Below are 27,304 nucleotides of genomic sequence, written 5' to 3' on the forward strand. Positions count from 1 at the left end.
GGAGGGAGGGGGCTGGGTGCGGGATGCTCCACCGCAGACTACACGTCCCGGCATGCCGCGGGGGTGGGGCGGCGGGCGGCAGCGCGCCTGCGCGGGGCGGCGAGGGCTGGGGCCGGCCGCGCAGAATGCGGCGGAGGTGGTGAGGCCCCCGCGGGGAGGGGGCGGGAGGAGGGAGAGTCACTTATAAATGGCGCCCAAGCAGGACCCCAAGCCCAAATTCCAGGAGGGTGAGTGCGGGTGGGGGGCCGGGGTGCGGTGTACGCTGGGGTGGGGAGGCTCGCGGGGGGGGCAGAGGCCGGGGCGGGAGCGGGCGGCGGGGCCGGGGGGCGGGAGGGGCCGGGCCGCGGTGTCTCAGGGCCGGGCCCCGGTGGGGCGGCGGGGGGGTCCCGCTGTTCATCCCCCGGCGCTTTCAGCCCGCTGCTGCCGGCGGTTTGGCGGCGGTGGGTGGGCTAAAGAGGAACAAAGGGAGCGAGCGGCTCCAAGGGGCGGGGGGCGCTTAGGGCACGAACGCGGCTGCTGTCCGTGGGGAGCCGCGGGAGCGGGGCCGGGGGGCGGCCTGGGGGGCCCTGACGTGGCGACAAGTGTCCGTCTGCAGCGGGGCTCCGGGGGGCGGCCCTGGCTGCGGCCGGGCTCCCCGCAGGGCAGCGGGGGGCGGCTCAGCGCCTGGTGCTGAGGGAGCGGGGCCGGGCCCCCCGGCAGGCCCGCCTTCGCCCCGGGCTCCGCGGTTCCTCCGCGCCCGGCACGGCTCGGGGTTCCGCTTTCCCCGCTCAGCCCTGACAGCGGGAGGAGACGTGGAAAAATGAATTCCCGCAGGCTTTGTCTCTCTTCCTGTTCCTCGTCTTCCCTACCAGTAAGACGTGGGCCCTCCTTCTCCCCCGGTAATCTAAATATGCTTCGTTTTCTTGCAGGCGTGGACGTTCATTGGCATTAAAACTGTTGAAATCTCCCAAGTCTGTCGGGATCTTTATTTTCTTTAATTTGAAACATGGTGGTTGTTTACTGGCTCTTGGAAGGGAGCTCAGTTAGGGGTCCTCATGCAGGAAGGTTCAGAGTATTGGACTACAGCTGGCAATCCTGTTGGGATCCATATTTACAACAAAGCCCACAGATGCTGTATTTTTTTTAGGTGAATTAGGGTTATGCTATTTATGGGACTTACATACATTTTTATTTTTAGGTAATGGTTGTGATTGATAATAATATATTATATATATAATAATAATATATAAAAATACCAATGCTAGGCAATGGTAAAGTTAAGACATACTTCCCACTTCCCTCTCTACCTGTCCCTTGCTTGGGTTTCTGAGCAGGACTTTCCACATGATTGTGACTGATCTTTAAAAGCACAGGTCGCAGAAGAATGACGGGAAGCCGGCAGTTCTGGGTAGCTTAAACAGCGCTGTAATTGTATGTGCTTCGTGGTTGCTTGTGTCAGAACGTGTTCCATTGTGCATCGGCACTCCATGCCATGCATTAATACCAATGGTGGTATTAACCTGCAGAAATAATCAGGATTTTAATGTATGATTTGTGTTATAATAATAAACGTGAAATCGAGTGAACTGCAGAAATTAAAACTGAAGTCGAATTCCAGACTGAAATTATGTGAGAATATGAGCAACCTAAATTTAGTACAGAAGTTAAAATTTTAAGGCTTTTTTCCATAATGTGTGTTTGATCTCAGCTGTAACATTAAAAGGGAGAAAAGTGATGTGAGGAAAGCTTCCTGCAGGCCTAAAACTCAAAATGCTTTATCGTGGCTCTTCACAGCGTGACAAATGAGAACTACTTTAGTTGTAGATTTTCAAGCTAAACACACATCAAAGAGTGGTAGGTAGACTTAGAAGTTATCCATATAGGAGCTTTTCACAAAGCAAAAGGTGAGGAGGAGATTGAATTTACTGTGAAAACCTAAATGTTAAGCTAGAGATAAGAGTACCCTTCAAAATTGAGACTGATGTTTTTAGGTAGGCATGAGAAATGAGATCAGCATTGGGGCAACTATGAATTAAAAGCTGTAGGTACTCAGGTGTTCTGTATCTTGACACTGATTTACTGGGTTTTTTTAAGGCAAATACAAAAGAGTCTCAGATGTCAGATTCAGCTTCTGAGTTGCTTAAGGCAGTTCTTGACCCCAATGGGAAGACTTCCTTGGTAGCTGTATCCTTGATCCACAGATTGAGAAACTCTTGCTTCTATAAATATTCTGCACTGGAAAACGCTGGAAGGAGTGGACAGTTGAATTCTGACCTCCCCGAGCTTTTCCTTGCACGAAGCTCCGTGATGGTGGGGTGATGCCGGGAGACGTTCCCGTTCGGAGCTGAGCTGATGCTGGAGCAGTATGTGCTGGCCAGGTGCCAGCCATTCGTATGCAACAGAAACTCACTGTGTAGCTTGGCATTCAGGGGTGGTAACAGCATGTTCTGGTATTTTCTACTAGCTATTGCAGCTAAAGAGCTGATCTGTAGATGTTGTCTTTGGGCTAAGGAATAGGTGTGGGTGTTTCACCACAGCGGTAGCGGTGTGTAGGAAAGCATGGTCTGTAGGTTGGGAGGAGAGGCCTTGTGCGCTCCTGGAGTAAGCTGTGAGGGAGCAAGAGCCTGTTAGGTTATTGTGAAAACAGAGGAACCCTTTCTGCAAAACTGAAATACACGTTGTGTGTTTTAAAAACAAATAATTACTGTTAACTGTCGACATCTTGCCTAGGAAGACCTTGCACAATAATTGAAATGGAGATGTGTTTTCCAGTAGCACTAGTGAGTGCTACGACACATGAGGATGATGTAACTCCTGATCCTTGTCAGCCCTCATTATAAAGAAATTTTCCTTTTTTTAAAAAAAAAAGTACTGAATGTATCAAAATGGGCATTTCTGTGAGAACTTTTCTAAACCTTGTTTCTTGATACGTAAAAGCATTTTGCAAGTTGAAATAAATTTCTGACCTAGTTTTGTGTTCTTAGACTTTACTGTGGATACTTGTTTCAGCTTTATGGAGGGCATGGGTTCCTACAGACTGGATAATAATGAAATCTTAAAACATAAGCAATTCTTTCTAGTCAGTGCAGGAATGAAGTAGGAACTTCATAGTTGCATCTCATTCAATCAGATTTTGGATATGTTAGATGAAATGCGATAGCAGCTGTGCTGGCTGAAGAGGCTGTCGCTGTGTCTGCTTGTCTCGCAGTCTTGGTGGTGAAATGGTGTGTCTGAATCCTCCCCTCGTCTGTTTCAGGCAAAATCAGGTGGTTTGTCATCAGCCAGCTGATAAACTGCATAACTGCACTGACCCTGCCAGCAGTGTGTTTTGGGAACGAGCGCAAGAACTGCTCTGCCACCTCACAAAAAAAAAAAAATATTGAGATGTAGGGACATTCCATTGCTGTTTGCTGAGCGAGTGTCTGTTTAGAGCCTATCTGGGTAAAAGTTTCATCAATGTGGTGCTGTGTCTGGGTTAGAGGCAAATAAAGCCAGAATTGTACAGGATTCACAAGGGTCAAAGGGGTGCAGCGTGCCACCGACTGTATTTAGCCCTTGAATATGCAGGAAGCTGTTCTGAAGAGCAGAGTAAAAGTTACAGTGGAGGGTACTTTTAAACCTGGAGCTTGTGAACTGGTCCTTCCTCTACCCTAGTCGTCCCCAAGCTGCTCATGAGGAAGAAGGTATCCAGAGGTCTGGTCAGGGCACGATTGCCTGCTTCTGCGTGCTGCCTTCCCAGCCCAGTCCCTCAGCAATACCTGCGTGTGTACTGCCCAGCCTGCACATGGTGACAGTGGCAGCTCTCTTCTGTCCTGCATGACCTGGAAATACTGGCAAGAACTGGCTGTGTGTTGCACAGCTTGTCTCTGAAAATGTGAGGCACTGCAGTTTTCGTGAAGGAAACATCTGTACTCAGATATCCTGTGTTAAGTACTTTCACATTCCCACAACGTCACTGCACAAGAAGACCTTGCCATTGAGGAGGGAAAAAAACCCAGGCTCAAGAACAATCCCTTCTTACTTAAAAACCACAGTGAACAATTTTTCTTGCTGTTGCACAAACCTGGCATTCTTCTGTCCCACAAGCTGGATGGGGGAACAATGTCAGGGTCTCTCTCTTCCTGGCTTCATTGAACTAAAATGCCAGGTGGTGTACTTCCCGCAGGAAAAGGAGCACTAATGGCACTTGCTTTTATTTATGTCAGAAGCTTAAGTGGCAGAGGTGACATCACTTACAAGAGCTGATTTCCTGCTCTGAATCAAAATGCAGTGTCATGGAGACTAAAGAGTCCTTTACAGTAAGACGGTTTTACCTGCTTACTGCTTGAGTACTTGGGCTGAAGTAGCCAGTTTGTGTCGAGCCAGCGTGTTTCAATGTCTGCATCTGAAATTCAAGGCTTTGAGGGAGTTCTCCATGCCAGCCTTGCAACGGAGTGCGAGGGTGTCTATAACTTGAGTTGGCAGTGGCTGGACGTATGGGCAGGAATGTACGTTTTGGTGCCAATTGTTGGTTGAAGTCATCAGATGTTCTGCAGAAGTCTGGGCAGGCTTGGATGTGGTTTGCCTGCAGCTGTCCTTGCATGAGTGGTCTTCGGAGGGGTCCTTGGGAATCTTTACTTCATGACCTAAATAATCAGAGCTCTGATCCCTTTTTGTACGAAAGTGAATTTGCTTCCCAAATGCCAGCCTGCGTTCTCAAATCAGTATCTGCCTTTGAATTTCTTTCTAGATTGACAGTGGATTCGTTCTGTATTGTACTTGATGACATATTTTACAGAAGTGGCACATTGGTGGTGTACTAAGATGTTTATCTGCAACTTTCTTCCAGGTGAACGAGTGCTTTGTTTTCATGGACCTCTCCTTTATGAAGCAAAGGTATGTGTGGTTGCTTATTGCTGCAGAGGGTTCTGGCTGTTCCCCAGGGAAACAAGCAATTGTGTTAGTTTAGCTGCTGTGCCTCGCTAGATGGGATTAAGGATTGAAACTAAAAGGAATGAAACCCTGATAATGTATGAAATCAGTTTTGAATCCTGGAACTCTACATTATAGAAAAATTTCAGAAAGCCATTGGTACTATGCAGCTGTTCTGGTAAACTACTAATGTCTGAGTGGTCTTATGTGTTGAACATCTGATACACCTGTGTTCCCAGAACACTGGAGATCATTTGTGCCCGTAGGAGTTGGTGCTGGTGCTAATGCATGAGCTAGTAAGTTAGCTGCAGTTAGAGCTTCCTCAGAGGTGTAGGTGGCTGAGTACAATCAGTGGTCTTCAAATAAGATAACGCTGCAGAAGATAATGTTGGATTAAAGTGACAACAGAAGTGGCATTCTCAGTTCTGGCTTTTTAACCACAGAAACCATGCATTGCGAATTTGTGATTTGGAGGAAGAAAAAAGAAGGCTTTTGTAGCTGTGTGGATTAGAAGACTTGCAGGAATTCCTGGGGCACCTTGAACAGATACTTAAATCCATTAGGTTTTAACATCAGTAAATGTTAATTGATGGGACAAGTTCGGAGAGGTAGTAGTAGAGAGGCAGCTAGAAATAGTTGACATCTCTTTTCATGCTATCAGGAGAGAATCATTCTAATGTTAAAATCATGCCCAGAGCATTGACAGGGGATGTGTTTGTCTAACACATTTTCACATTAGCAATTCTGCTCTGTTCTCTCCCTTGCTGTAGAACTGGAGGACAAGTGTGTTGTGAATGTATGCTCAGTGTTGGCTTCTGCCAGTGCCTGCCCAGGTGCCAGTACAGAGAGGAGAGTGTAATCAAGGCTTCTGTTTTTGTGGAAAGAAACTTCTCTTAGCAGCAATCTTAACTCTTTGGTCAATTAAAACAGCCCAGAGCTGCTACAGTGGTGTGTGCTTCTCCCTGCTGCGCTGTGCCCCTCTTCTCCTTTACACACAGGCGGGATGAGTGTTGCAGGAGCCGGCTCCGCCAGCGTGGTGCTAGAAGGGATTTCCTGGTTGGCAGGATAGCTTGTGGCTGGCTATTTATATTAAGTCTGGACCCTTCTGGGTTCCTGAAATGGCAAAAGGAACTGGGTTTAATTTTACAAAGGTACTTTGTAGGTAGTGATGAGTAATAACCTCAGCTTTCCTCCTGTTCCTTTGATCTATTTTTTTTTTTCTGTGGTTCTAAATACGGAAGTTATGTTCCTGATGATCATATCCTTGGCTTCCCATGGCAAGATGATCAGAGAAGCACTTGTTTGTTTTAGAGCAGTGTGAGAAATTATGGCAAACAGCAACTGTGTGTACATCTCCATGCAATGCAGAGTTCAAGGAGATTCACTTAAGACCCATCCAACCTCCAGCAGGAAGGAAAAGATTTTGGTATAGAAAAGTATTTAAATCTTCTACTTCGTGCTTGGTTCTTATATTCTTCAAAAGAAATAGACACTTCTAAGCACATGGTCCTGGTTTTAACTTCAGGCCTGTCAAAATGAGCCCCTGGTGCTGCAGGATGTAAAACAGGATTAGGATATCCATACTCCGAGCTGCAAGTCTAGGTGAGACAGTGTTTAAGTTCCCTATGTGGCATTTTGGACATTAGTACTGCAATATGATGTTCCTCTCTTGACGATTTTTTTTAATTGAAGAGAGTATACAACGTTGAGGTCACCGCAGTGGTCCTGAGAAAACATTGTATAGCAGAAGGTTCTGCCCTCTCAAATACTTAGAGGCGACTCAATTAGCATGGCAGGAAAATAGCAGTTATGACTTCTGTGAGTAATTTTCTACTTCAATGGAAAAAATCCTTAAAAAGGCACTAAAAGCTAGGACCAATGAGGGTGATTCTTCATGTTTTACAAGATTCTCATTATTTCACTGTTAACGTGTTACAGTGGCATCTATATCTCAGCATCTCCAGAACGAGACTTGATAACTTTCTGGTTAAAGTGGTGGATTTAATTTGGTATAGCCAAGAAGCTCAGGGATGTGTGGTGGGCACAATTAATCTAGCTAGGGTTATGTAGTTTCCTTTCGGGGCTATTTTCTGGTTTTTTTGTTTTGTTGGGGGTTTTTTCTTCTTCAGGAAGAGGCGTATCTCTGGCTGTGAGATTTTTTTCCTTTTATATAGATGTGGCGACTTGAGCTCTTGCATGCTAGGCTGCAGGGGTATGAGTATGATTGTGTTGTTGCTGGGCAGCGTGCACAGTTGTTCCAGCTCACCTGAACATACTCCTCCGAGCCAAGGCAGGGTCTTGCAGGCTGCGAGTAGGAACGTGCTAAACCATAAGGCAGAAAAATTTGAGAGCAGCGTTTCTGAATGATATTGTGGAGCAGTTCGGAGCAACCTTGTAATGTACATTCCCTCTTTTAATGGTCTCGCCTAACTATCGGTGTATGAGGAGGTTAACTGATGGAAAGAACTGTTTTTATTTACATCGTGTATACATTCCTAACCTAGAAGAAGCCCTTACTGCAACTCTTTCTACTGAATATAATGCTCTCTCTGGCTGTAGAGATCCATATTACTTATTTTACTTTTGAAGACTCCTCTACTTCAGCCAGCTTACCTGTCTGTGAGGTAGGGGCCTGCATGTGAACAAGCTCTCTAGTGGAATGGCTTCTGGCTAACCTGGGGGTAGCGAAGCGACTGCTTGTTTACTCTTCTGGTCATCCTCAGGGGTTTCTGATCCTTCTCATGAACGAAGGTGTCCCTTTGGATACCTGAGCAGAGGTGCTTGTTTGCCTAGCCCTTGTGAATTCGTAAATAGGCAGTAATTTGTGTGAGAGAACTTCCTTTCTGCTGTGAAATAGCTGCTGATATTTGGATCGCTTGCATGGAAATCTCTGCATGCTTAAACTCTGAAAGCTAAAAAGGCAAAACTCATGCAGATCTCTTTGTTCTCATTGGTACTGACTGTACTTTCCTCTTTGTTTCAGTGTGTAAAGGTTGCCATAAAGGACAAGCAAGTGAAATACTTTATCCATTACAGTGGTTGGAATAAAAAGTAAGTATCATATAAAATGAAAGCAGTATTTCCTTTTCCTTTATGGGGAAAATGCAAGCTTTGTCAGTTTGAATGTGAGCTTGATGGACTAGCACTACCATGTCAGTGGTGTTTGGAGAGTGTTTCTAAAATTGACTTAAATGGTTTTTATACATAAGCCGATGTTACAGTGACACAAAGAAAACATTGCCTAACCATTTCCTTGAGGGCTTGGTTGTACGGACAGACTAGCTTAGGGTGTCAGTAGACTAACGGGAATGCTTTATAGCATTCTGTTTGTTCAAGTTTGGAAATAGTTACCGTAATTCCTCCCTGGCAAAAATACCTAGTATGCAAACTTCCTTGTTAAGCGTTCGTAGGAGAAGCAACCCATACTGAGGTGAAGTAAAAATCCCTACTCAAATGCACGGTGTACTTTACTTTTATACCACTTTTGGCAGCCAAGACGTGGAGAAGCACGCCTTACTGAAGGCTGCATTCAGAATGGGAAAGGCTGTCTATTTTAGTCCCTTACAGGGGCAGGTTTAGGTGATATTTCACTTCTTGCCTCTCATGCTAAGGTGAAGTTAGAGATACTTTTTCCCTTCTGTAAAAATGGTAGGATTCTAGGTGAGAGATTGCTGAGGAATAAAGGTGTCTCTGAAATAAATGTTGAACCCATTGAAGGTGAATAGTTTAATGAGATTATTGCATTTATGTACTTGTCTTTTTTTTTTTTTTTTTTTTCATTTGAACTCTGTTCTGTCGCTAGGTTTTGAATTTAGGAAAAGTAGAATTTGGGGTTTTTTCTTAGCAATTAAAATCTTCAGCTCTTCAGACTCCAGGAGTTTTTCAGAGAGCACTTTCCAGTTTTGTTTCATTTCAATGCTGCAGACTCTCGAGTGAAGACTCTTAGTCACTAGTATCTTGATCTCACTGACATGACTACAAGCTGAACTTCATGTTGTAATATGTAACTTTTTTAAATGCATCCACACACCCTCCCTGCCATTTGGACAGATAAATGTTTTATTGTAAGCACTGACAGTTACAGGGAGTGTAATTGGTTCTTATGGTGGCTGCTGTATATTAATGAGGCAGCATAAATTGGATACTTCCTCTCCTTGTTTATCTCCCATGAAGGGTGCCATAAGTGATGTCGTGACTCCTGCTTTTCTTGCTTGCGCTGTTTGAGTTTTTTTGCCTTCAAGCTTCCAATTAATTACATTAAAAGTGGCGTTGCTGCAAGATCTAGACAACTGGGGCAATATGACTCCTTAATTTTGGTTTCTGTAATTATGGGCCTTTGTTACGTGTTAATTGCTTGACTTTTTCTTTTTTTTTTCTTTTTTTTTTTCCAAATATCAACAGTTAGGATACCAAAAAAGTTTCATCATTGTACAGTATGATGTGCCGCGCAGCTATATAGCATTTCTTTTGAAGGTCTCTTGCAGCTGTACAGGCAGGAGTAAGATAAGTGGCTTAAATATCTGACCAAAGCACTGTCCTAAAAACATAATCTTAGTATGTGTACAGCTGGACATGTGTTTCTCTAACTTTTGGATGCTAAGCTTGCCTTTTCTTAACACTCTTGAAGACCTTGTTACTCCTGTAGTAGTATTGGTTTTGCCAACTTGATGTTCCAAGACTGGCAGCTATTACCATGAAATGAAAATGACACAGAACTCTTTATATATAAAAAAGCTTTAACTTGCGTACTTCAGAATAACTTGGCCACTTTTAATGTGTTTTATTTGAAATAAATTGTCAGATTGCTCAGATTATCCACTCTTTGTCAAAGTGGAATTCTTGCTCGTAATGGCAATTTCCCCAACACCTGTTCTCTTAAATCGTTCACTTCAGATTCTTCAAATATTCATGCCATCTTGGTTTCCTTCACAGACAGAAATCAGAGCTCTTCTTCTTACAGTAAGATCTTATTGCTGAATTTGTTAACCTATAAAATGTTGGAATAGATAAAGGAAACTTGCTTCATGATATAGTTACGGCTGCAGGTGTCCCATAATTTAGTAAGCGTACAGGTTTTTTTTTATGCTTCTTTTAAATTAAAGGCAGTCCCCTCCCTCCTAAATTGCCCATCCTTCAAGTCTGGGAAACTCTTTGGAAATTACTGAGGGTTACACTTCCCTAGAAAAATTGTTAACAGCTTCAGTCAGTGGGGAATGCGTTTGGTAAATTACACTTCCATTTGTGCCAGTCCATGACTTGACACAAAAGCAGAGTTCAGTCTCAAATTCCGTGAAGCTTTTAATTGACTGTTGCGTGTAGAATGCAATTATGTGATGGTTTCGAATGATCATTTGATTTTTTAAAATTTTTTTCAGCTGGGATGAATGGGTTCCAGAAAGCAGAGTGCTCAAATACGTGGATACCAATTTGCAGAAACAAAAAGAACTTCAAAAGGCCAATCAGTAAGTATTTTTGTTAGAAGTCCTTGTCAGTAAACAATTTTTCTGTAGAGCTTCAACCCAACAACTATGTATTAAGGGAAGTTAGTGAGTTATAAAAAAAAGCCTTCAAGAGGTGTTCATAAAGTTCATTTAATCTTGAGGTGCTTTGGCTTACAGAGGTCTTCTGATCTTTGTCCTCTAGCATTTCAGAAGAGCAAGCTGCTACTTAGTTGTAAAATGGTGACTTGAGGTTTTAAGGAGGGGTGGGTTGATGAAGGCAGGCAGCCTGACGAGCTGGAAGTACCTCCTGTACTGTGGAAATTAGGGGGCTAAAAAAAAAAAAAAAAGACCCTTGTGCAGTATCTATAAAATACATTGTTAAAGTAGTAAGGATCTTCTCAGACAGCTTCAGGATGCCTCCAAGTACCTTGATTACTATTTTGTTTATGAGTGCTAATCTTGCATTTTTTTTAATAGAAATGCTTTTATTGAGGAGAAGTTTTGTATTTTTCAGTGTGCTGCTTCCATCTGATTCAGAATAACAAAGATGGTGGGAGGGGGAGGAAACGGGTGTTCATGCTACCGAGCGTTGTATGAAGCCTAAATCTTCTTGACAATGAGTTGAATTTGTTCCTGCTCATGACACGCACTGATTCACAGAGTCACTAGGTGTTTTCCATAACCTGGTCACCTTTGAGGGAAAGCAAGCTGCTGCTTCCATTAAAGTCTTATTTATGAATTTACTCTTTTTAAAGGGAACAATATGCAGAGGGGAAGATGAGAGGTGCTGCTCCGGGCAAGAAGACTTCTGGTCTGCAGCAGAAAAATGTTGAAGTGTAAGAAGCTTTTTATTACAAAACAACCACCAAACCAAACAACCCACCCCCAAACCCCCACCCAAAAATCCTTCCAAACTTTTGCTTGTCAGTTTTACTATTGATGTTTAAATAGTATTTTTCTTAGAACGCTTCTGCAGGCTAAACTGTTACTTCTGACACAACTCATCCAAAAGCTGTGTTTCACTTCTGTGATACCAAAGAGGGCTTTGTTGGAAGTATTTTATTAAAACTACCTTCTTGGATTGTGTGGTGTTTAATACTGAGTCAAGGTACTGAGTAGACACTAACACTCTGTACTTTTTTGCACTCTTTATTTTTCCTGTTAGTGAACTGACACTCAAAAAGTGTTGAATCCTCATAAGACTTGTGTATCTTAGTAAATCAGTTTCTGCATAGAATTCTACATTCTTCCAAGCTGTGCAAGCACTTTTGAATAAAATCTGTAAAATGCCTTACCTTCTTACCTTACAATTGTTAAAACTGGATTTAAAGGGTCTTTGTTTTGCTGTTTGTGACAAAACTAAACCCATATACGATTAAAAATGGGTTTGCATCTTAAGAGACCAGAAGCAAGCTCAGACATTTCTTAGAAAAAATATTGTCAGGATATAACTGTCAGTTTTCTTTCATCCCATCCTTTCTGTTTTTCAGAATAGTCTTGTGTGGTGTTACGTTTAGATTCTCATACAATCGGTACAGCGCTACTGCTTTGCTTATGTGCCATGAAACTCTTCTGTTTGGGGTAGTACTTCACTTAATTACGAAGGTGGTCATTACTAATGTGACGCTTTGAACTCCTAACTTCATTTATGATTCTAGTCTTCATGAGGAAGCTGCTGAAATGCATTCAGTTCCTAAGAAGAGCATTTGACAGCAGCCTCAGATTTCATGTCTCATTTATGGGCATCTTTGTTATGAAATACGTATCATTGATTTGAGAAGTGCAGTGGTAGTGGGTGCAGGGCTTTTTTGCTCTAGACGCTGAGTGCAGATTTTACTTCAGGATTAGTCAAAGCCTAGCCAAGTCTGTAAATTGGCTTTTGGTCTCTGGAATGGGAGTCCAGTGTATCTGGCCATAATGCTGCATGCATGCTCCCCTGTGGTCTGTTGCTGTAGCTTCTGGGGTGCTTTTAACACCACCGGTTTGGGGTGCTCTGACAGCACGGGATGGACCTGTGACAGGGACCTAGTCACCTTTTTGTCTTCATTTGGGAGTGAAAAAAAAAACTCCAACCAAATATCTGTTTGGACAGTTCCTAAGGAATGGCATTGAAATCTAATTAAAACTGATCTAAGTTATGACCGTTACTAATTCAGCTGCTTATGAGGTGGTTGCACTTGAGTTGTCTTGCATTTTAGTGGGAGCAGAGTTAATTTCATGTGTAACTTTGACACAGGTAGTGATGACTCAATTGTAAACGTCTACAATTTGTATTATAGAGAACATCCCAATAGTAACTTCAGGATGAGGCTTCCCCATACTGTCAGCTTTAGTCATCTTGGTAGTTCACACTGATTGCAGCGGGATGAGTTGTTCTCTCTGGCTGAGTAAATGCTAAATCTTAATCTGTGCTTGAAATCCAAGTTTGCTTAATCCTTTCAACCACACCTGATAATGTTGTATCCAAGGGAGAGACACACAGCAAAAATTACTTCCTCAGGAGCCTCAGCATAATTTTAAAGCTTGAAAGCATGTTACCAGGTCTGTCTTTACTCTTTGGTTGAAACCAGTTGGAAAAAGGGAGTGGCTTTGCTTTTTGCTGGCATCACTATCCTAAGCATGGGTGATTGTTTCCAGTGTAGCAAAACAGACAATAAGCTAATTCTCTGAAACTTTTGTTTCATGTTGATTGAAAAAATTAACTCCTTGATGGTGGATTTTCAGAGTTGTAAAGGGGAAGAAGGAAAATTATTGTCATTAGAAAAGCAGTTTTGCGTTGTAAGTTATAACAGGGTCTCATATGCTTGTTGCACTGATCTTGCTCCTAGTCTCTAGCCATTACCAGCATCCAATGCATCCTTCTAAATTAGACCTGTGCTTCTTTCAACAAAGTCTCCCTGTTTTTCTTCCCTATTTGGAGGCTGAGGGAGAGGAAATGCTTTGACTTACCCTAGCAGTGATGCAGGGTTGTGATATTGCTGATGTATTATTGATTAAACTACTGCTCCTTGCATCCTGCTTGCAGCTAAAGGCAAGATGGCTTCTGAAAAAAACCCTCAAAATACAGTTCCAAAATAAAACTTCTGGATTGTTCTCTTGTTGTAAATCTAAGGTCACTGTAGATACGTAAAGTACTGGTGGTGGGGAGGGGGAGAAACTAATCATGCAACTATTCTAAAAGGGTGATGCTGTCAACCTATTTGGGCCTCAAAATTTACCTTTTGTAGCATTCTTGGAGGATCAAACAAAGGGAAAGGTAACTTATGTTTTGAAACTTATTCTTCAGATAGCCAAACAGTAATGGAAAGGAAATAACAATCTAAGCACAACTTATCCTCCAGGAATGTTCAGTAAGACTATAATATGCTGCTAAAAAGGTGAATTTTTGAATCTTAAATAGATTCTCTTTAAGGCTAAACACTAGGTCTGACATTCTTTCCTTAACTCAACCCCCATTGTGCCTAGATTTTTCAGACGAGATGGAGCGCATACTGTTTGCTGTTTGGAGACCCCTACAATATCGACGCGGTGAGTTAAGGATGGATTGTCAAACCAGGATTTTCATCCTGAAATCCAAATCTCCTTGCTTTCATAGATTTCTTTTAGAGACTCTTAAAGTCCTCAGTTGTAATGATGTAAGCTTTGGTAGCAGTTCAGTTAACAATTACAAGTACTGCAGTATGTCGTTTTGGTTTTTTTTTTAAAGCTGGTATGGACTACCAGGTTTTAGTTTCTTTGAAATTCTATACCTTTTCAGTTGGGATAGTATACAATATGAGTAGTCAAATTCATTCAGTGTCCACTGTTTTAACAAGAAGTGGAGGACAACTGACTTCAGATTTTTGAAACTGGATAGTTCTAGAAGGTTACAGTTGGTCTGCATGCTTACTGAGGCCAGGAGTCCGGCGTCCGTGGAAATTGGTAACAAACGGCACCATCTCCTGTGAGTCTTGGGAGCGAGACTGTTATGATAGATGGTGTTAGAACTATGTCAGGTTTGAACTTGCTCCTTAAGGTGCTGTATTTTTAATGTTGGCTGGAGTCAGTTCAAAATAACTTCCTGTAAACTGCAGCAACTGGCTCAAAAGGCTGTTGAGACTATTTGAAGCAAGATTTGATCAAATAGAAATATGCATGAAATGCAGGTTGTATACATTTGTTTTTAAAATAACTATTCATCTTATGATAACTAGAAGCTATCATAGAAAAAAAAATTGTACGCTTATAGCAGATTGCCAAAAATGAAATACAACACTACAGGTATTAGCTTCTCCAGACTGTTTTATATGTAGCTCTGCTGAATTCCAACTTTGAAGAGTTTATGCTACCTTGCATGGGCCTAACATGATTAACTTGCAAAAAAAATATAATAATAAAAAAATCAATAAACAATTGGAGTTAACGGGTGCTTTGAAAATAAGGGCAAATTCTGGAGAGAGGCTGTGGCACTGGATAACAAATTTGAGAATAGCATCTGTTTGTAAATGACATATGTGAGCAGTCTGATCAGAGATGCTCTCGAAACAGTATCTCAACTTGGGAGTTATTATTTTTTCTTCTAATAGGAGTCTTGTTCTTAATCTGAACATATTACTCAAAAGCATATGCTCCTGCTGCCTGTCTCCTGTGGCATCCTCTGCTATCTTTGGCACAGCTAGTAGCTCTCACAAGCTACTTGAAGTCCTCTAAATGTCAAGCAGCATATGAATGCTGCCTACATGCCAGTTGTCTCGGGCTGTAACAATATTGGAATGGCTACACCGGCTCCAGACAGAGATTTTCCTAACCTCTTCTGCTCTCTAATGGTCGCCAGTAACATGTGCTTAAGGATAATCAAGGGAGTCAAGTCTAGAATGATTCTGTCCCCCAAATACCCTTTTTGCTTCCAGCAGTCTGTAATAAAGGACTTCAGAGCTGGAGGCTGCATCCATGTGATGGGTTTAATAACCCGTTGTAGGACTGTCTTATATTTATCTAATAACTTCTGAACCCTTAGGACTTACGGCATCCCCATCATCTTGTGGCGGTGTGTTCTCAATTTAATTCAGGATTGTGTTGAAGAGGGGAGGAAAGAGGATGACTCCTGTCTTTTTAATGTCTACTGCTTTGGGTTTTTTGGTCTTTTTTTTTTTTTTTTTCATCTGTTTTGAGGAAAGATTGATTGGGGTTTTTGAGCTTCACCTTTTATCACTAGCGATACCTCTATGACATTTCCCCTCTTCTTCCTGCCGAGTTGTCAGCTTGAGAAAGCCCTTGTCTGCGTGGTTACCCCAGGTATAAAGCTGTAGTACGTTAGCAACTGTTCTTTACCTGTTCCAGTTTTATTGTGTGTCTTCTAAGGTTAGGTTGCCTGACCAGGCACAGGAGACATAGGTGTATATAATCCTGACTTTGTTTTTTATCCTTCTGCTAATGTTCAGTTGCATCTTCATCAGAATGCTTCTTCTCACAGCTTTAGTGACCAAGCTACTTGAGCAATAGTAGGTGATTTCACGCTTTTTTCCCAGCGCACTTGCTTTTCACGCTTGAATCTTTTAATTTACTTTTTTAAATTGCTATAGATGTTGTATACACCTGTAGAGGCTTCATGATTTCATATAGTGTAGTTACAACTGTTGTTTTGTTAGTAAACTAGCACCTGATCTCTTTTTTTTTCTGGCACTTACAAATTTATTCAACTCAAATGTCTGAGACCAAGCGGGTAGCTACCTTCGTTCTCTGCTGTTCGTATCTTAACCGGCTATTGTAGAGACATTCTAAGTGACCTTTAAGTCCCTTTAAAAGCAACGTGGATTTTGGGCGAGTAAAATACTTGTTGTCCACTACATTTTAATCTACGTCATGGATTCCTAACTCTTGTGAAGTAAGTAAACCTTCCAAAGTGTTGGATTTTTCCTGATGCCACTTGCCTGTACTGAATTTTATTTTCTAAGCTATTTTTATTTTCCACTGACAGTTCTCTAGGCATGTCCCAGAAGACACTGTAGATTAGAGATCTGAGCATTAACACTTAACTCTTCTGTGCAAAGATTCCTGGCTTCTTGAGGTTTTGTGACAGATACTTGATAATCTTTCTTCTGATGAATGTCTGTGGAAAGGTGAAGTGCAGTCTTTCAGTATGCTGTCTTCTATGGCATCCTTCTTAGTCTTACCATTTCAGCACAAGCACAGTCCTGTTTCAGGTACTGAAAGTGAAATTTCAGTATTATGCTCTTGTGGCATGGACTGCTTATTTTCCTTCTGAGTCTGTCACCTTTGATCCATAGGATTTCATTGTTGTGAGCTGTTCTGTAAGCTGTAATACTGTTTTTCTATTGATTGCCTTGTTTCTACACAATTTCAGATGGTTATGTCAGTAGTTCGCTTATTTTTGGCTTTCTAATTCAGTCTCACATTTTGATCCCTAATACTTCAATATTCTTGTTACAGCTGCGTGGTTTTGTTCTGTTAAAATAAAACCCTGCAACGAGGGCTGGGTTAGCTTCTAACCACAACAGGCTGCTAGCCCTGCTTCTTTGAGGAGGTGGTGTCTGACTACAGCGGGATGCATCCTTTAAGTTTGAACTGTGAAATCTTCAGCACCTGGTGCCTCTGTTCAGTCTTTTAATTAAAACTCTTTCCACAGAAGCTTCCTTGAAACTTCCATGCTGTTTTTCAGTTTTGTGGTCAGTTTTCAGTGAAAGATGCCAGTCAATAGAGAAATAGATGAATGAAGTATAGCAGCTGGGCTGTACTTGCTGTATAAAGAGAAGTCGATGAAAGCTTTTATATTGCTTCTATGCAGCAATATAGGGCTTGCTGTTCATATTATAGTTGTGAAGTGGCACAAAAGAATGTGTTGTAACCTATCCTAGATAAGTTTCATTTTTGTGTCGCTTCAGGACTTGCATTCCATTTGTCCTTGCAGGAAGGCGTTATCTGCCATCGTGAGGAACACACCTGGTGTTCTTCAGCTGTACATCTCAAATTGACTGTGCTTGGTCTGATTAATGTAATCTAGTTATCTAAGATGTGCTGCTCATCTTGGGCTACAACTTCTATCAGTAGGGTTGGCTGTAACCTCTGTGATACAGATGCTCTGTCTTTCTCCTGGATACCGAGTGCACTGCATGCTTCAGTTACTGTACACAACAGCAGCGCTTCACCTTGCACAGCTGCCTTCACCTAGTGAAGAGTATGATTCCAGCCGGTCTGCTGTACAGGCTATTGAAAGTCTGCCCAATGCTAATGTTTTGTCTCTAACCTTAGCTCTTTCTGTTTGTTCCCTAACTCAGATTTGTCTTTTAGACTTTGCAAACAGATGGCTGCTTTGACTTGAAGCAGAGGCATATGACTTGAAATATAAGGAATGAGGTGGGAGACCACAAGCGACTGCTTAGAATGGTTTTTGATAGACTTTGTGCTTCAGTAACATAGATGTGGTTTACTGTCTTAATTGCGGTAGTTAAGTACCTTATATTGCCTGTCCCAGTTTAAGACTCTGCTGTTAAACTAATGCTTAACATTATTTTTATCTGTGATACTAATTCTGGAAAGAACTCCCTGTTCCTCCTTGTTTACCCTAGGTTTGGAAGAAAAGATTTTCTCTTCAATACCCAAGTCTGTTATCAGTGACTTAACTTGGCAATTGTTCCTTCTTCCTGGAGAGAGATGATTTTTATTCTGCCCACAGTTTAAGCCTAATGCTTGTTTGACTTGAAGCTTGAAAAAAAGCCTCACTCCTATCTTCAGACCTTCCTAAGAACTTTACCTACTTCCTGATTCAGATAAACCCAGTTCAAAGCCTGAATACAAGAGTCACTTGAGATAGTGGTGAATTTCCAAGGAAATAATCTTGTCCTGGTAAAGAGTTTTATCCACACAACGTGCAATTTTTTGAGAGGTTTAACTGGATTTCTATTAATGGTAGTGAGAAAATTGAAACATGACCAGTAATATTCTTAAACTTTCTGAAAATGGTTAGTAAATACACAAAGTTCAGATAATAACAAAAATAACCTGTTAGGCCAAGAGTATCAATGACAAATTAAATTGTCCTATTGAATATTTACATGTCACGTACATTGCGTTTCAGGTGTCTTTAAATTTTTTGTAAGTACAATTCTTCAGGTGGAATAAAAATAAGGGCTAAGGATAGGGACTTTAGGGAAGTGTGTAAATTAGAAACAGTAAGTCTTGAGAGAAGCATTTGGAAGAAGGTAAATATTATGGACAATGCTATTTAGTACCGTTCCAAACGTTTCTAGTAAGTGGCAAGTGTAATCGTAGCCTCCCCTAAAAGCTGATGATGGAATTGTAGGCAGTCCATGCAGCTTCATGCATGTAATTTGGATAGTGCTATTCAAACTTCACTCTACTGCTGTAGTGGTAAAACCGTGGGGTTTTCACTACTTTACTGGAAGTTAATTCAGTTGACTGAGATTTATCTGATAATCCCCAGCACTTCTGTTTCCTTGTCCCATATTCTGTCTCCCAAGAGATCCCTGAAATACAGAAATAAAAGACCTACAAATCTAGAGTAGTTTTCCAAGAGAACTTGCATATGACACATCTGTAGATGTTACTTGCATAAGTGTCGGTCAGTAGGGTTTTTTAAATACTCATGTATTCTTGGCGTGCCTTCTGTGGTTTTGTAGGTTTAAGTTTAGTGACCCCCCAAAAATGGTGAATTCTAACCTGACAAATGAAGATCTTGTAGTGTCATTACTGTGATGCTAAATCATATCTGACACTTCTTTCATGTGCTTTTATCCGCATACTCCATAGACCACTGAGTATTCGCTCATTGTTCTGAACTTAGTGGACATTTTTTCTGGCTTTCTACTTTCAATTCTTTTAAGTATGGCTATCTTTATTTGCAACAATTTGTGTTCTTCTTGCAGGAAAACTAAAAAGAACAAACAGAAAAGTAAGTATGTCTTTATTTTGTGTATAAGTGGATATCCTTTGTGAAGGATAAGACCTTAAATCTGCCTCAAATAAGTTTATTTAATATCACCTTATGTTGTTTCTCTTGGACTTTGGATGTCTCTTCCTCTTAGTCAGGAGGAATGCATACTTTTCTGGTTTGTACACAAACTACTTGTTCCAGTCTGTCAAGATTTTGACCTCTTGCAAACTAAAAGCAAAGTGATATCCCCATGGATCTGTTGAAATAATTTCTTAAGTCAAACTTCAGGTTTTCTTATTGAGATGGAGATGTGGCATACCTGCAAAACTGAGCTGCTGGTTCCAAAAATTCTTCTGAAGAGTGTTACAGATACTGACATAATGGTTTGTTATTAGTGCGGAAACCTCCATCTTCAGATAAGTGTAAATATAGCAGTTTAAGCTGTCAGAAATATGTAGAACTTCCAGAACAGAAGTAATATTTAAAACAAAAGTGAAAAGATGACCTGAGAGAAACCTGAGTCTTAAATACTTCCTCTAAATCTTTTTTTACTGGTATTTCTTACTGACTTACCAGATTTCTTAAGCAGCACAATATCTGTCTTCTGTGCAGCTCCAGGAATTGGAGAAGGGAGCAGTACCAGTGAGACTCCTCAGCCTCCTAGGAAGAAAAGGGCTCGAGTGGATCCAACGGTTGAAAGTGTATGTATTTCTGAATCTCTCACAGGATTTTTGATAGAAAACAGGAGGGTTGCTTTGCTCAGAAATGTAGACAGCAATACTTTGTCCTGCAGTATGGCAGTGTGAAATGTTACAACTTGCAAAGCTAAGGTTCCCAAGTGGCCTTGAAAAATCCAAGCTATTTCCTTGTTCCCTGTGGAGCCTACAGCAATTACTATAGCAATTCCTTAGTCCAGTGGTGTATTTCAGTTGTAAAAACAAGGAATATGGGTGGCTCTTAGCTTGGACAGTTTTCTGAAAGTAATTAGTTTGGCTTCACTTTTTTTCAGGAAGAAACATTTATGAACAGAGTTGAAGTAAAGGTGAAAATCCCAGAAGAGCTGAAGCCATGGCTGGTAGATGACTGGGACTTGATCACCAGGCAAAAGCAGGTAATTTGTCAAATAAACAATCTGGCCACATATAGGTGAGGACACTAAAACTAGGATTGTAGATCCTTTTCAAGTGCAGTGTAGTGAAATCTCTTGTAGAGTTTGACAGCGGCCTGATGGCTTACTTGACAGTTCTCATTCCAGTTGGGGTTTAACCAAAGGTCACCTGTTAGTAGGACTGTGGCTCAGCAGAGTTGCATGTAAATGTGTAGAACAGACCTGGTCTAATCAAGCATAAGCTAGAAAGGCAATAATTTTAACAACTTATTTAAGCTTTAAGTGTGGTGTTAACTTTATTCGTGCTTGGCCTGCTGGTATGTTCTGAACAGTTTACTGTTGGGCTGTTCTGCCTCAGCTCCTTCTTCCTGCCTTGTTTGTTTCACTCACTGCCAAGTTCTGCAAGTCTCTTAAGTTGTTCTACAGCTCTGACAGAAAGCTGTCGCTTAGGGTGGTGATTCTTACCTTCTGCCACCCTGGATCCACATAAAGCTTCCCGAAACACAGTGAATTTAACTTTGCTTGCCATTTTGAAAGTATAAAACACTTTCAGGAACTTAAAACATATTACTGAATTATGACTTTTTTCTTGTATGAAACACCACTGAAATTGGCAAGAAGCATAGAAAACACTACTGTTGAAAACTGCTTGTTATTGTATGATAGGATGCAGTTGCCTGCTCTAACTTACTGCTGCTGCCAGGTACTGTCTCTGTTCTTGCAATCCCAGACATGTAAAAATCTTGTTCAAATCCTATGTGAATAAGGCTGACTTTTCTTGGTGAATACAAATCTTAAACTTGCCTCAGCAGTAAAGGTGCTTTGTAACACTGCTTTGTGTTACAGTATCTCCAGTTCTGGAGAATTAGGGTTTCCCCCGCCCCAGAATGTCTTCAGGCTCTAGTGCTCTTGTGAAAGGAAACAGGTAAGTGAACTGAGTCCCGTGCCTCAGAAAAATAAAATCCCCCAAGTATATGAATTGGCTGCACAACTGAGCCCTGCTGTATACAGCTAACTAGCGTCTGTGGGTACAGACGATCTGTGTATGGTATTGAAGATGAATCATGGCTGGGAATATTTTGTCTTCGGTTCTGTGAGCTCTGATGTAGCTCTAATATTCTTCACTGTGCAGGCAGTGAAACTTCCCGGCAGGTGCTTGCCAGGCTGTATTTGCTTCACAGCAATAGTAGTGCCAGGTGCTGACCTGTGGATGCGAGAAGAGCAGCAGACTGAAGAACAGGCGAAATGGTCACTGCTCCTTTGGTAACTGCTGTGTGGCCTGGGGTAGGCAGGTCTGTAGGGGCATGTGTGTGCTTTGCGTGACTTGCGGAGCTCATCAGGTTGCTGTTGAGCAGCACAAGTGTTAAATTGAAACGTGGATCAGGTCGCTGTTATGGCTTGGTTTTATTATTTGGGATGCACAACTAAAATAGTTGGGTGTTCCTTTTAATAACACTTAACATCTTAACCTGTTAATTTTATTCTAGAAATGTCCTTGTGTGCATTGGTTTAAATTTAGCTTGCAGATACAAATGTCTGCCTAAACCAGACAACTTGTATTTGTTCAGTTTTACTTCTTTTGTAGCTCTTTTATCTTCCTGCCAAGAAGAATGTTGACTCCATTTTAGAGGATTATGCAAACTACAAAAAATCACGAGGAAATACTGATAACAAGTAAGTAGTGGTCATTTCAGACCTTAAATATACTTCTTTTGCTGTTGTTGTTGGCCTTGTATTTCGTGGACGGTTAAACATGTCCCAGCCCCATGCCCAGCTTCATGTTCCAAGACCAGGGTGGCTGAGGAGTTTAGAAATCTTTGTGGATGTAATTCAAGAATGTGGTTCTACTTTCTGGATGTTATTTCTGCTTCCCCCGCTTCCCCTAAGCCGCCTCCTGAAGGAAGCTGGTACAAGCAGAGTGAATAGTTCTCCACCCCTTCATTCTAGCTCAGGCTTCCTATGTTGAGTGAATAAATTTGGTGGCACTTGCTACGTATGAGCTGAACAAACTTCTCGAGAAAGCTGCCTAGCAGATGAGCAAAGCCTTACTGTACGGATGGACTCCCTCATGGAGGTAGAGGGGTGGGGGACAGGGAGGTAGTGAGCATCAGATGAGCAAAACTAATTACTTTGAGGTGATAGCTTTGAAGATTCTTAGTTGTAATTACCCCATCAGTCCAGCCCTGACAACAAACAAGGTGTGTTTATTCTTAAACGAAGCTTTCCTGTTTTAAAGGGAGAGAAACTAGAAATGTGCAGCTATTTTCTTCCATTCAAGAGGGTGCATTTATTGACTTGTCGGGGTGTTTTAATATTCTTTTATGTAATTGTCCTAATGTCTGTTGTAAATCTGTTTGCAGGGTGAAGTGAGGGTTGTACTTCTCAAATGTGCAGTGTCACTGCTAATTCCTATGCAGTTTTCTTCGATTAGTTGTGAGGTTGAAGGCCTGCAGGAATACGGCACTGAGAGGCCTAGTTAGAAGGGGTCAGTTGCCTGGAATATTAGGTGGTCCCTTTCCGTTAAGGAGGAGTTCAGTCCGATTACTTATAGTAGTATTGTACTTAAACTGGTGTGAGTTGGGATTAACTTTGGTTGAAAACGTTAAGAGCCGGTAAGTGTCCTTATACATACATACTGTTGCTTTGAAAGGGCTGCTCTAAGGGTTCGCTTTTCTGAGTGGATGACTAAAAGCGAGGCTTTTCTTGATTTGCCTATATTCTTACTGAGTTCAGAACAGTCTGGTTTTAAAGGAGGTCTTGAAATGCATTGCTCCCTGTGGCTGTATGTTTTAAGGTCTCCAGACAAATTTCCTTGAAAAATCTGAAGGTTTGTAAAAGATCTTTACAAGTTTGATGGACTTACCAAGCTGAGTCTCGTCTTGCATCCATCTAGTCATCAGAACAAGGCTTTGCAGTGTTTTCTCTGTTTACCAGGGAGTATGCAGTCAATGAAGTTGTGGCTGGAATTAAAGAATACTTCAATGTCATGCTGGGAACTCAACTGCTGTACAAGTTTGAGAGGCCCCAGTATGCTGAAATTTTAGCAGATCACCCAGATGCTCCAATGTCTCAAGTCTATGGTGCCCCGCACCTACTGAGGTTATTTGGTGAGTATGACCTCCAGAGACTGCAGAAGGCCAGTTAGAAGTGTTCAAATGCTTCCTTTTCCTGTCTTGAGTGCAGAAAAAACTACAGCAATTTGACAAGCAACTATGAAACATGGTTTCATTCTTTCTTTACTCCATGTACCTAAAATGTTCAGAGCCATTCAGGGATTTGGAATGGAAATAGATTTTCAACTATTTTTTTATATATATATTCTAGTTGCTTTAGGTGAGCTTGTATATACTGGAATGGATCCCTGGGCTGCTTTTATGTGCTGACTGTAAGGTTCTGGACTGTACTTAATACTTGTTAGTTATAAACAACAACTATAACATGTGCTGCTTCTTTTAAAACAGTACGAATTGGAGCTATGCTTGCTTACACTCCTCTTGATGAGAAGAGTCTGGCTTTGCTGTTAAACTATTTGCATGACTTCTTAAAGTAAGTACTTTTAAAGTCTTTCAGCAAGAAAGAAAAAGTTCAATAAGCACAGGCTGTTGTAATACAGCCTATTTTCAGTGAACAGTGGCTATAAACAATCTTGGGGCTGTGTGGTATCTTCAAAGGTTGCAGTGAAGCTTTCTCAAACTCTGCTCTATAGTAACACGAGTAAGACTGGTTTTAACTTCTCTCCAGTTATGCTGAGCTTATTGCTAGTTAGATGCTTGTTTACATAACTATTAGTCTGCACTTTTAAACTGTCCAAGTCTGCTACTTGTTTCAAAATAAATACTTCAGCATTTATTTGTAGCTGCTATAAAAAGCAGATGATAATTACAGCAAATTGTTAAATTACACAACGGTTACTCAACAACAATTGAGTAAATGTTAAAGAATTACGAGCCTTAACTAATGTTCTTTCTGAGACAGACTGCTATTGTAGTTTCAGTGCACTCCTGTGGTGCTGTATACATGTTACACTTAGGATGGAAAACACCATCCTAAATAATAACAAAGACTGTAATGCTAAATGTTTCTTAAGGGGAAAAAAAAAGAAAATCAGACATTTGATTTCAGACAGGTGATGAAATACTTCCCTCACTGCTAGAAGGAACTATGAAGTCACGTGCTGCTTATTTCACGTTTAAATGTTTCCTGAATGTAAGGATCTAAAATGGAATTAAAATTCAGTTTAGTGTCAGGTGTCATACCTGTGTTCCCCCATGTGTATGTATGAGCATGACTTCAGCAGCTTCCACGCATCTGTACCACACTGGCGTAACTTAGTATTATGCTTCTGCAGTTTATGTATACATACACACAGGGGCAGGTGTGTGGCGTGGACCTGTTCAGCTGCATGCCAGCTCACAGCATCGGGGCAGCTTTTTGCTGTACTGGCATATTTTCTTGGTCAGATTTACTAAAGCCGTAAACTTCCGTTTGTGCTTATGTCGCAGAGAAATGTTCTGTGTGTTTTCATACAAGGCTTTAGTGGTCTAGTGATAGTGTTTGGAAGTACAGATTTGTAAATAATTAGAGTAACAAAGCATTAAGCTGTTTTGGCAGTAAATACCGGCTCTTGCCTCTGTGAATGGGTAAGCTATTGGAAGTTGAAAGAAAACCCTCAGTAAATCCCAGATGGCTCTGCAGGAGAGCTGGAAACGGATCAGCCTGATTTCCAGGGCAAACTTGCTTTGGACTAGTCCCAGAGTCTTGGTAGATCATAGTCTTTTGGGTCAGTCTGAAATGCAAGTGCTAAAGAGCTTTCAGCTGTGAAGATGGAAATGTGAGGGCAGTGCATTGACCAGAAATCCCTGAATCCATCTGATGAGAATTAGTGGCATATAATGCTTGTCTTCTGCTACTGTGCTTAGTTGACCCCTGCTCGTTTTGCTCTAGCCATCATTCATTTAGCCGTTCAAGTTCCATATTTGTACAGACAGAACTTTATGGTGTCCTATTCTGTGTCCCTACCCCTTTGAGTACAACCACTAGTAAATCAATTCTTTGATACAGCAGCTGACTGAACCTCAAATGTAAACTTTCATCCTGGTAATCTTAACCTCTCTGGGCTCACCTGGAGCCAGAGTTGCTTGACAGCTTGTTTGGAATTGATTTTTTTTTTTTTTTTGCATGAGCTGTCAAATCTTCTAATTGCTTTACAGATGACTTTTTAGTAGATACAGGTTTGATTTGTACTCTTGAAATCAGGTTTTATGGTCTCAGCAAACACCTCATGATTTGCTTGCCTGTTGCTAAACAACAGAGACTTTAAACAAGAAACTAATTTAATCTTTTTATTATTTTCGTAGGTATTTAGCAAAGAATTCCTCTGCATTGTTTAGTGCCAGCGACTATGAAGTAGCCCCTCCTGAATATCACCGGAAAGCAGTATAATACTGTGCTGCTTTACAGTGAAGTGATAATTGGATCCTTGTAATACTGTCCACTTCTACATCTTGTTCTTCACCTTTCTATTGCACATGTCTCTATTGCACATATTATGTAAACATAAAGTGAATAAAGTTGTGTGTTTAAAATAGAGCTGGCATTTGTAAGTTCTGAAGATTTGTTGTCCCGAAATGGAAGCTTGGAGTTTTAACGGGAACTCTTTGGTGTTTCTGGCTTGCTACTATTGTTTGCCTCAATGGAATGTAAAAAGAATGCGTTATGGTATTTCATTGCGTGAACTCTTCCGTGCTCGTAGGTCTGTTTTGCTGTTAAGATTTGCCTCACTAACCTGCTTTATTGCATAGGAATGACAAACGCGGCCTCTCGGACCCCTGAGGGCTGTGATCACCTAGTGTTGGTGCTATTGATTAGTCTGACTTTGAAACCCATTTACTTTCTTTGTATGGCAAGTAAAATGTTTGTTCTATAAATGTAAGCTTTTATTTAGATAGTTGAAGGACTGTGACTTTTTTATATTCTAACAATAGGAAAATGCATTATCATATTGTAGTGTCTTGGAAACGTTGGTCTTTCACAGAGCTGTTTTACAAATCTTCAAATAAACTTTTTTAATTTCAAATATTGTTTCTAATATTTGTATTTGCATCAGTCGCTACTTTATGATGGTGTCTTATCAAGTATGATCTACATGTATTAAGTGTAGCATAAAGTTCTGCAATATTAACTTGGAAATGCTGTGTTTCTTTTTAATTTGAAGGACTCCTAGTTAACCCCCATGCATCCAGTTCCAGTGGGTGAAGTGGATTCTCTTTCTCTGGGACCATTATATAGTCTGTAAGTAGTGATAATGCAGAATTCTTGAAAGACTGCTTCTTAGAAGCCTGAGCCCTGGGAGCACACTTTGCCTGGCTTCTGTTAATCACCTTCCTACTCTAATTCAATTTTACATGCACAGCAGCATCTTAAATGGTAAACTGGAGGGCTGCGAGGTGTGCTGTGAGTTGCACCGCTCGGTCAGGTTGCTGTTTTTAATGTGTGTCTGGAAGTTGCTACAACTTCTTGTGCTCCTGGTTCTTCTCTCAGTGCCATTGTAAAAATCGCTGTGGCCAAAGCCCAAGTAGGTGGTTAAGAAATGCTTTTAAGAGAAATGTGAACAAACGCGGACAGGAAAGAAGGTCTGACGCTGCAGAGGTACCTTGTTTCTTATTTTCATGGGCAGATTTGTGTTGTACTTGGCTTTGACCTCTCTGGATCCGGCATGTAAAGCTTATCTCTCTTCGGGATGTTGCAAGTTCCCTGCAAGCTTATACACTTTTTCTGGGAAGGTCACTAATGGAATTGGCTCCGAGCTGCACAGTTACATGGATTACACTATTGTGTAAGTCTGTCCTGTCTAGATTTTGTTTCTTTTCCTTGCTTCCCTGTGTATTTCCCAAGGCAGTTTGTCTGTGCTCAGGCACCATGAAGGTAGGAACTTGCTGTTCCAGCCCTCTCGGCTAAACTCTGTCTGGGAGCCAT

At 41.3% G+C, this 27,304-nt stretch overlaps 1 protein-coding gene across 5 annotated transcripts; it reads left to right on the top strand.

The window, feature by feature from the left end:
- Positions 1 to 86: 86 nt before the first annotated feature.
- MORF4L1 (mortality factor 4 like 1) lies at positions 87 to 26,405 on the top strand. 5 transcript variants are annotated; one of them, XM_040600721.1, is made up of 14 exons: positions 88 to 227; positions 4,808 to 4,854; positions 7,874 to 7,941; positions 9,784 to 9,849; positions 10,266 to 10,352; positions 11,087 to 11,167; positions 13,797 to 13,859; positions 19,214 to 19,239; positions 19,834 to 19,922; positions 20,231 to 20,332; positions 21,915 to 22,003; positions 23,264 to 23,436; positions 23,791 to 23,875; positions 25,687 to 26,405. In XM_040600721.1, the coding sequence occupies exons 1-14, from the start codon at positions 188 to 190 to the stop codon at positions 25,769 to 25,771; spliced, it is 1,101 nt and encodes a 366-aa protein (XP_040456655.1). In that variant the 5' UTR covers positions 88 to 187; the 3' UTR covers positions 25,772 to 26,405. The 5 variants fall into 5 exon arrangements, with proteins under 5 accessions (XP_040456657.1, XP_040456655.1, XP_040456656.1 ...); XM_040600722.1 differs by having other exon boundaries at positions 9,823 to 9,849; XM_040600723.1 differs by lacking the exon at positions 13,797 to 13,859 and having other exon boundaries at positions 87 to 227.
- Positions 26,406 to 27,304: the final 899 nt, after the last annotated feature.

The sequence above is a fragment of the Falco naumanni genome, chromosome 7 (assembly GCF_017639655.2).
Source record: "Falco naumanni isolate bFalNau1 chromosome 7, bFalNau1.pat, whole genome shotgun sequence".
Taxonomy (NCBI): domain Eukaryota; kingdom Metazoa; phylum Chordata; class Aves; order Falconiformes; family Falconidae; genus Falco; species Falco naumanni.